This window comes from Abramis brama (assembly GCF_963993115.1).
Source record: "Abramis brama genome assembly, chromosome: 9".
NCBI lineage: Eukaryota > Metazoa > Chordata > Actinopteri > Cypriniformes > Leuciscidae > Abramis > Abramis brama.
Genome location: NC_139971.1, coordinates 18430917 through 18441069, shown reverse-complemented (window position 1 = coordinate 18441069; position 10153 = coordinate 18430917). Strand labels below are relative to the sequence as shown.

Sequence of the window (10153 nt, the reverse complement as noted above, 5' to 3'; positions counted from 1 at the left end):
CTTTCATTGTGCACAAAGAGCTACATGGTAACTTGTCCCATAAAGAGTTTATGGAGCAACTTATCACAGAGCTCTGTGGTGTGTCACAGAAAACGGCACCAAAACGGACCGATAGTGACCATGTACCGGTTCCAGGAGCTGAGCTGACTTCAGATGACAGGGATGTTGCCACAGTTGGTCACCGCAATTGTGTGCATTGCACAGCAGTACGTGGTAAAAGATAATTAACACCATGGAAATGCCAGGCATGCAATGTTCACTTATGTCTTCAGTTGAACTTATGTCTTCAGTTGAACAGGAACTGTTTTCAAGAGTGGCATAAAGATGTGTGACTGTGTTCAGATGTGTGTGCTCTGCTGACCACCTTCCACTAACCATCAGGCTGTATGTAAAGGATACATCATGCAGATGCACTGGGACACATCCTCAGTGATGTAAACTGGGGTCATTGGGTGTTTCGGGTCTTTCAACATCAGACACCCTCGCCCAGGCGACCCGACCGGAGTTGATCAGACCCCGGCCTGTGTCCCAGCAGCAATTGCCCACGGTTCTGCCCTCTTAATCCACAGCCAACGTGTGGCTTTCTCTGCAGCTTCAGTTGCAGATCTGATCGCCTTTCTTTTAGCTTCCCCTGTGATGCCTAGGGTTTTAAACACATTGCAGAGTGATCGCCCTGCAAATCCTCTGCAGCCCACCTCCAGAGGCTCACAACGGGTTTGCCAGCCCTGCCTTCTACACTCTTCAACTAGCTCCTGGTACTTGGCGCGCTTTCTCTCATTGGCCTCGTCCATGCATTCTTCCCAAGGCACAGTGAGCTCCAACAAGATCAACTGCTTGGTAGAATCTGAGAATATAATCATGTCTGGACGAAGCCTTGTGGATATTATTCTGGTTGGGATCTTTAGCTGTTTTCCAATATCCACTTCCAGTTGCCAATCAGTGGCAGTAGTGAGGAGGCCAGACTTTGCTCTGGGTTGTGGAAGGGCTTTCTCTCCGGCTCTAAGAAACTTGATGCTCCTTGGATTGTGGTGGCCCTTGATGGTGTTAATGGCTGTGGCTATGCTCTCAGCAACTGCCTTAAGCACCTGGTCGTGGCGCCAGACATAACGCCCATCTCCGAGGGCTTTTGGACAGCTACTAAGGAGGTGCTCTAGGGATCCCCTTCCTGGACAAAGGGGACAGGAAGGTGTCTCAATTTTGCCCCAGATGTGGAGATTTGCTGGACTTGGTAGGACATCGTAGACAGTTTGGACTAAGAACCTGATACGGTGGAAGTCTCCTTTCCAGATGTCGGGCCAGGTGATCTTACGTTGCCGAACATTTTCCCATTTTGTCCAAGCTCCTTGCTGTCCCATTCCCACCATCCTGCTAGCTCTAACTTCCTCCACGCCTGCCCGCACTTCCTCCTGAACAAGATGTTGACGCTCTTTGCCTTGAGCATTGTCAACTCTTGTTACCAGGAAGTAGCCAAAGCCTGCACACCCTGTTGCTATGGGCCCCACCAGTGCCTTCTGCCTCAGCCGTGACTCAGCCACCTCCAGCGATTTTCCTGCACTCCATTTCCTGCCTGTTCGCACCTGTATGCCAGCTGCTGCCACCTTTGGATCCCTGGACTCTCTATACTGCCATGCTTCCCGTGTTCTTGACACCATGAACTCCTCAGAAAGGCTGTTAATTGGGATTTGCAGGACATTGCTGGTGCCATACAAGGCAGCACTGCTCAGACTGCGAGGTAACCCAAGCCATCTACGCAGATAACTGCTGATCTTTCTCTCCAGGGCCTCAACAGTTGTTATGGGCACTTCGTACATCAGCAGGGGCCACAAGATCCGGGGCAGGATAGAATGCTGGTAAAATCAGGCCTTAAACTTCCCAGGTAGACCTGATTTGTCCACCCTGCTAAGCCAAGACTCAAGCTCTTTGCTGGTTTTCTGGATGGAGGCAGAATCCTTGAGGCTACAGTCGAAAACCTTGCCGAGGCTCTTGACTGGCTTCTCGGTTATGGACGGGATGGTGACTCCGGCCAGTGAAAATCGGAACTTGTCCACTACTTTCCCTCTTTTGAGCACTAGCGACCTTGATTTTTCTGGTTTAAAGCTCATCCTTGCCCAGTTGATGAGCTTCTCTAGCCCTTGGAGAATCCACCTACTGCCCGGTACGGATGTAGTGGTGACTGTCAGGTCATCCATGAAAGCTCTTATTGGGGGCTGTCGCACTCCAGATTTCATCAAGGGGCCTCTGCACTCTACATCTGCCGACTTCACAATCATGTTCATGACACACCTGACCCAGTAGTGGCTCTTAACCTGAACTTGCAATAATAATCCAGGATAAGGTCTGTGATTTTGCTGGGAACATAATGTCGCTGGAGGGCAAGCACAATGAGATTGTGTAGTATGGAGCCATATGCATTAGCAAGGTCCAATCATAACATTGAAAGGTCTCCTTTTCCTTCACGAGCCTCCCTAATGATTTGTGTGATGACTCCCGTGTGTTCCAAACATCCTGGCACTCCCGGGATTCCACCCTTCTGAACAGAGGTGTCAATATAGTTGTTCTTCAAGAGGAACTCAGTTAGTCGTCGTGACAAGACACTGAAGAAAAGCTTGCCTTCGACGCTCAGCAGTGAGATGACTCTAAACTGACTGATGTTCTTGGAATTTTCTTCCTTGGGGATCCATACACCTTCTGCGTATCTCCACTGCTTGGCAACTCTTCCCCTACGCCAGATCACCCTCAGACTCTTCCACAGGTACCGAAGGAGTTGCGGGCAGCGCTTGTACACAGTGTATGGAACTCCACTAGGCCCTGGAGCAGAGGCTGATCTAGCTTTTTTCACCACCTCCTGCACCTCTGTCCAGCTGGGCTCCCTCATGACAAATTCAACTGTCCGAGGATGTGGGGTTATTAGGGCTGTGTGTGGTTCCAGTTCCAGGTCCCTATCTGGGTCGCTCAAGGTGTTATGCAAAAAAGAGTTCACCTCCTCGTTTGAGCATGTGAGGCTGCCACTGCGCTTGTCACCAAGAAGCTTCTTAGTGAAGGAAAAGGGGTTGGAAATAAAGGCAGCACGCTTCCTTGCTCTTTCCTTACCCCTCCTCCGGTGCCACTCTGCCCTGCGCAGGGACATGAGCTTCTTTCTTAAGATGTTACGAAGCTCAGTGAGTGGTTGCTTTTTCTCTTCTCTAGCCACCTTATACTATTGTTTAAGACTTTGAAGTTCCTGACGCAGTTGATGGATCTGTGTGGCTGATGGATCTCTCGGCTGCGTAGCTGACTATAATTACCGTCATGGCCTCCAGCCGGCTGTCCACTTCTCCCTTAGCTGTAGCTTCAAGGATCTTGCTAACATTGATGTCAAACTGCGACCACATGCTTTGGCTGTTAGCTGAAGGCCACTTGATCCGCTTCTGTGGGACTATTCTGCAGGGATTGGAGGGTTCCACTGCTTGGAGGGACTGGGCTCTGTGGGGTGAATCCTGGCCGGGCTCCTCCTGCGTCTCACCAGGATCAGATCCTGTGCGCTGCAGTACACTCTCCCGCTCCGTGCATTTCATCCTTGCCTGATGTATTTTCAGGCCGTGCAGGTTCTTGCATACCTTTCCGCAGATGCATCTTGCTTGCATTGTCGAATTTCCATTTGCCTGGGTCAATAACATTAGATCCGTCCTATTGGGGTTCTCATTCTCCCCCCCTCTCGGGCTCCCCTGGGGGTATATCTCAGAAGGTTTTTCAGTAGCAATTTTGGGTTTCTCCCTCACAGAAGATTCAGGTTGGGTAGCTGGCCCTTCCTGTCCCGGGTGCCGTCTTCCCGGCTGCCAACTGTCTTTCCAGTAGTCACCAAACTATCCTTGGTTGCCACCCAGTCTATTCCTGGGAGTCACTGGCTGCGCCAGATGTAAATGTAAAGGATACATCATGCAGATGCACTGGGACACATCCTCAGTGATGTAACCTGGGGTCATTGGGTGTTTCGGGTCTTTCAACATCAGACACCCTCGCCCAGGCGACCCGACCGGAGTTGATCAGGCCTGTGTCCCAGCAGCATTTGCCCACGGTTCTGCCCTCTTAATCCACAGCCAACGTGTGGCTTTCTCTGCAGCTTCAGTTGCGGATCTGATCGCCTTTCTTTTAGCTTCCCCTGTGATGCCTAGGGTATAGTTATCATAGTTATTACAATCCCATGTACTGTATTTTGCATGAATGAGGATTTGTGTTGGACAGATATTTTTGTGTGTTGCAGTTGGTATTATGCCATACGGAACCGTTGCCACTGAATCTGTTTTAACGGCGACAGTGGGGCTTCGACAGCCTTAGTCAAACGGGTTTCGTATGGTCAGGTTGTGGTGTTAGAGTTTTAAATTGTAATAATATTTCACAGTATTACTGTTGTTTCTGTATTTTTGATCAAATAAATGCAAGCTTCTTTCAAAAATATTAAAAATAGTAATGTGTCCAAACTATTGACCGGTACTATATGTTTATATATGTTGTACTGTGGTCTTGTGAGGCACAACATTTAGTTCCTCCACATAGAGGAATTACAATAAAACAGATTTGAAAAACAAAAACCTTTGAATCTCCTCTCATTCTTTGTTCAGGCTGCCTCACAGCACCTTGATGGGCCATTAGCCATTGGGGGAGTGGTCTTTAGTCACACCCCTGGTGTAAATCACATTAATATTCATGGCCATTAACACGCCCATGCATACAGCAGTGCTGACACAAAAACTGACATGCAAAACTAAAATTGTTATATTGTTGTTTGTGAAAGAGTGGTCAGAATGATTTTCACATCATTTTGTAGTAAAAATTCTAGCCTACAATAATGGTAATTCAAAAGTCTTGTGGACAACTATTCAGTATGTGTTTTATGGCCTTATTGCGGTGACAATTTTTTCCCCAAAACTTACTAACCACGCATTTTATTATTTTTTCTATAAAATGCAAACATGTACATCCATTTTGCTCACATATTATTGTAGCAGAGTTTGTGCTGAATACAGCAAAATTACATGTTGGCCAATGGTATGTTGTAAGTAGCTGAAATAAGCACAAATGTCAGGGGATGTCAAAACATCTCAAGGGCCCCAAAAACACCTCAGACCCCAGAGGGTTAATATCAAGTTTAAATGTGGCCAATACAATCAAGCCCATCACTGTCTTGTTTTTGTTGTATATATAGGGAAACCATTGTAAAGTGTTAGCCATTTGAAACATGATTCATATATTGAAGACTAAAACATGATCACAGTTCTTTTTTTTTATTTCTCAATGTAAAAATGTCTAGTTTATGTTAACTATTTATTTTGTGTGGCTCTTCCCATGATTACTTTTTTAGTGTTTTTCTCTGGATGTAAAAGGATGATGTAGCACTTCGGGGCAAATATGGCCACCAATAATCCAAAACTGGAAGCTAAAATAGCAAATATTTCCACAGCCACTGCATATTTCCCTGGTGAGCTCACATATGCTGGAACAAATGCAATCCACACAGCACAGAAGATCAACATACTGAAGGTAATAAATTTGGCTTCATTAAAATTATCCGGAAGGTTTCTTGCCAGGAAGGCTAAGAGGAAACTTATTGCTGCCAGGAGGCCAATGTATCCTAGCAGCATAGAAAAACCAGCCACGGAGCCAATAGAACATTCGTAGACTATTTTAGAGGTGATATACTGACTGTTTTTATAGGGTGTTGGGGATGAAGTAGTTAGCCATACTATGCATATCAGAACCTGAAGGGCAGTTAGGGACATGACAGTGCCTCTTTGTTGAGCTACACCAAACCATTTCATGGCACTTTTACCCTCAGGTCGAGATGACTTGAACACAGCTATTACTACCATAGTCTTGACCAGGATGCTGGAGACGCACAGGACAAAGCTTATGCCAAATGCAGCATGTCTTAATTGACATGTCCACACCTGTGGCCGGCCAATGAACAATAGCACACAAAGAAAACACAGTTTGAGTGACAACAGCAGCAGGAAGCTGAGCTCTGAATTGTTGGCACGTACTACAGGAGTGCTACGGTGATGAGCGAAGATGACCATCACAAGTGCGCAGAAGCAGGTGCCAAGCAGAGAAGCAGTGGTTAGAGAGATGCCCAGAGGTTCCTCATATGACAGACACTCTACTTCTTTAGGGACACACCGATCTTTATTTGGACTGGACCAGAACTCATCTGGACATGTTGTGCACTCAATAGCATCTGTGTGTAAAACAAAATTTGAAAAGAAAATTATCTTTCAATATATATTTAGATTTTGGAATAAGACTTCTTTACCTGTTGTATTAGAAATCTCTCCATCTCTGCATGGCAGGCAGTCAAAACAGCAGACAGGAAGGCCCTTCTTCCTGGCTTGTCTGGTGCCAAGGGGGCAACTCTCACTGCACACAGACCGTGGGGGCTAAGGGGCACAATATCTGTTATCACTCTTTTTAGTGATGCATGTGTGTGTCTGTGTGAAGTATAATACTAGTTTTGAAATTAATATGATATATTAATTACTTTTTTGTTCTCAAAGTTCCAGAATATTTCATCCTCATTTAGTGTGAGCACCTTCCCTGCTGTAGCCCCTTCATTCACTTCACCGACTGTGCTGACCCTTATCGCACCATCTGAACTCGGCTGCCAATTCATCACATCATAGATGGCCAGAGCATCTCCATTCTTATCAAATGACACATGGTCCCCAAAGCCAGTGGTGAAGTTCACTTTCTGTAGGTAATGGACTACCTGTACAGGTTACAGACAGGACAGGTGTTTTATGTGTTTCTATATTGTGTATAAACATGTAGAATTATTTGTGTCCCTTCTGTGTTCATGTAGTATTTCTGCTATACCTGCCAGGGCTGCAGGTTGATTATGTCGGCACATCTGTTTCCACTAAATGGTCCTCTGCCCTCCTCACACTGCATCAGATCATGAATCGCATGTGCAAGGGCATAAACTGCTTTATACACATTATAAGATGCCCTCAGCTCTGAAACATTAGTGTATGCTGTTTCTGTGCTGTTCAGATCTTCTTGCCCTGAACAACCCTTTTTTTCTCCCTCTACCTCTTTGCCTCCAGCGTCAAAACTGCACCCGAACATGTTTTCCCAGAAGATTCTTACCATATTGTTTCTTGGATTGTTGTCAGGGCGGAGGTAATAAAGAAATTTACGAAGTCCCTGGATCTCCCCACGCCTGATGGCGATGCCCAGTGTGCCCCCCATGAAAGGCAAAAGACGCTGAGTGTGAAACACAGGTGAAGTAGCCCAAGCTTCACTTGCAATCCACTGTCTGCCTGTCACGTTTTGCAATACCACCTCATCCATCAGTGGTAACAAATAGGCTTCAGTGGAGAACACCACCACCACTCTAGCTGTAGAGGCCTGAACCACTCCCACTATACTCTGAATATCTCTACGGTTATTATCACGAGGCAGCATTTCAGAAAAGCCAACACAACCTCCAAATAGCTGCACATCTTTGTGGAAGGACTGAGAGGCATGGATGCCGTAGTCATCATCACTGTAGAGAAGACCAACCCAGGTCCATTCAAAATACCTCAAGATCTGTGCCATAGCCCGCACTTGGAAGGCATCACTGGGTATTGTTCTGAAGAAAGAGGGGTACTTTTTCCTGTCACTCAAACAGGAGCAGGTGGCAAAGTAGCTAACCTTATAGAAGAGACACAAATGAGCAGCAAATAAGTATTCTGTGTAGTACGAGATATTTCACACACAAGCAAAAGAGAAAGAAATATTTGGAAGCATTATATGCAGATGGTAATTTTAATCTATTACAATTAAAATGTAACAATAAATAAAATCTTGCATTTCACATTCACACTTACCATAGGCACTCTAAACAGCCCCAATACACTGGAGATTGCAATTGAGTGAGTAGACCCCGGATCCCCCACAATAGCAATCACTGGTGGTAGGCCAGCACAGTTTAGGTTGGAGAAGGAATCCTCTGTCCCACTAACCAGAGCTGTAGCAGCTCTGAATGCCACTCCCAACTTTACACAATTGTCATAAAGATGGTATCCAAGAGTGATGTTAGGAAGCAGGTTTGGATTCTTATTGATCTCATGTATAGCAAAGGCCATAGTCTGTGCCTGCTGGAAACTTGCCTTATCAAACCTATAAAAAGCAAGAGAAATTATAATATTTCAATGTTTCTGAATTGATGGTATAAAACAGTTTCCAACATTCTCATATGGTAAATTATACACTCTTCATTTGATTTACAAACTCTGATTTTTATGCAAAAATAAACAAATAAAGCAATAGATCAAATTAATTCTGATAAATAAAAAAAGTACAAGCAATTTATAATTACAAGACAGTTCAGTAGCTATGTTTAAGTTTTCTTCATTTTATCTTTTACAAGTAGGTATCCTTGATCAGTTTGTCTCAGACTCACTGCTCACAGTAAGGTGGTTCCGGTTCCAATCTGAAGCTCAGCTCTGGGAACACTGTGAGGAAGTGAACCTCAAACAGACCTCCAAGTATAAGATCTCCATCCTGGAACATCCCGTTTAACTTGAAGTGTCCCTGAAGCTGACAGATGTCTGACCTGAGGACTGAAATTGCAGAGATACAGTTGAAAGACAGATACAGGCAGATTTGAAGAGTGATCCACATCTCTATCTCTTTCTAGCTTACCCACATGGCTTTTATTTATAATAAAGACTGTGTGGGGTGTTGCTTTAAAAAAGCAGGTGGTGCCAATTAGACCTCCAATGAAATCAGGAAATACTTTTCTCTTTAAATTGTAGTTTGATGAATGGCAACTTAAATCTGCCACTTGTTCTAGTGTTTGCCTTCACTGCGTTAATGGTAAGCTCATTAAACAACACTTTGTTAATGGTAAAATTAACCTCCCTTTAACTTAAAAAAAAAAACAACAACAACAAAAACCTTTTAGCACTGGTGACTTGTATATTGCATATATTATGCAGTAGATAGATGAGACAAATAGAGTAGGTTAGTCCAAATGTATGCCGACATTCCTAAATTTTCCACTAGAGGTCAGTATATTCATAGATTTTCCTCTAGGTGCCTACGTTTTTTTTTCTTTTTTTTTTCTGTTTCACATCTTCAATACAATTTTTTTTCTCTGAACTGAACAGTTTTTCCACAATGGCAATTCATGTAAATGGGGAGCTTTTTTCAAAAACATGCAATATTCAATAATGCATTCAATAGTGCAATACATTCAGTAAGGCATACAGTATAGTGTCGAACCTGTAAAACAGTAGGACCATTGTCTGCTATACATTAAAAAAAAAAATCACATAGTGTCTGTGTGTGAGATGTGCTTTGAGTGTGTGAGAGGACAGAGAGAGAGAGAGAGAGAGAGAGAGAGAGAGATCTTCATCACTAGCATGGATCACTCTTCATCACTCAGGCCTGCATTGTCAGTCACCTGATACAGTGCATCATCATAAAAAGCCCTCACAGCATCAGACACACCTATTGCTCCTAATAGTGCCAGCACATCTCTCTTTTTTGCGGCCTTAACAGAGGTCTGCTCTGGAAGTACCTCAGGTTTCAGGTCAGCCCACCGCTTGCCCCGCTTTAACACACTATGGAAACAATACTCCCCATTGTAAGTCATCTTTACACCCACCTTGTTAGTACTCAAGTCAAGCATTCGTGCTTCACTGATTTTAAAGCTCCTCTGAGCCTTAACACAGTCTTTTGTGGATGTCCTGTAATCAAACGCCTCCCAGTCTGTGCCATAAACATGAACGTTGCCTGAATTGCTGCAGGATGGCGTGGTATTCCTGTGGTAGCAGAACTGTGTCCATATTCTGTTCAATTCTGCCAAAGACTTGGTCTGCAGGGAGATAACTGTGGCCCTGTACTGGAAAGATGTGCTCTATGCCAAGGTTGGGGAAAAGCTGCCGAAGTTCCATCAGCATGGACACCATGCTCATGTTCTGCCCAACAACAAGAGTCGCTGAACAGCCGAAGCCCCCTGGATCTGCTGACTTTGTCCTGAAGTTGAACCTTGAGGCAGTCATTCAGCGCAGAAGCAATCATATTGCTGTCTTTGCTACCATCATTCTCCTGCCACACATACAGATGGACATCATCTTTTGCCTGGTAACTGTTCTCCCCATGGTGCACAACCACACCAAACAGGTACATA

The 10153-nt window shown here is 44.8% G+C and overlaps 1 protein-coding gene across 1 annotated transcript; it reads right to left on the bottom strand.

Annotated features, from left to right (window-relative positions):
* Window positions 1–5297: 5297 nt before the first annotated feature.
* On the bottom strand, window positions 5298–8640 carry LOC311089691 (extracellular calcium-sensing receptor-like; the record flags this gene model as incomplete). The annotated part of the gene is made up of 6 exons (XM_084124588.1): window positions 5298–6211; window positions 6287–6410; window positions 6512–6739; window positions 6847–7668; window positions 7845–8136; window positions 8420–8640. The coding sequence occupies 6 exons, from the start codon at window positions 8638–8640 to the stop codon at window positions 5298–5300; spliced, it is 2601 nt and encodes an 866-aa protein (XP_083980714.1).
* Between the last annotated feature and the right edge of the window lie 1513 nt (window positions 8641–10153).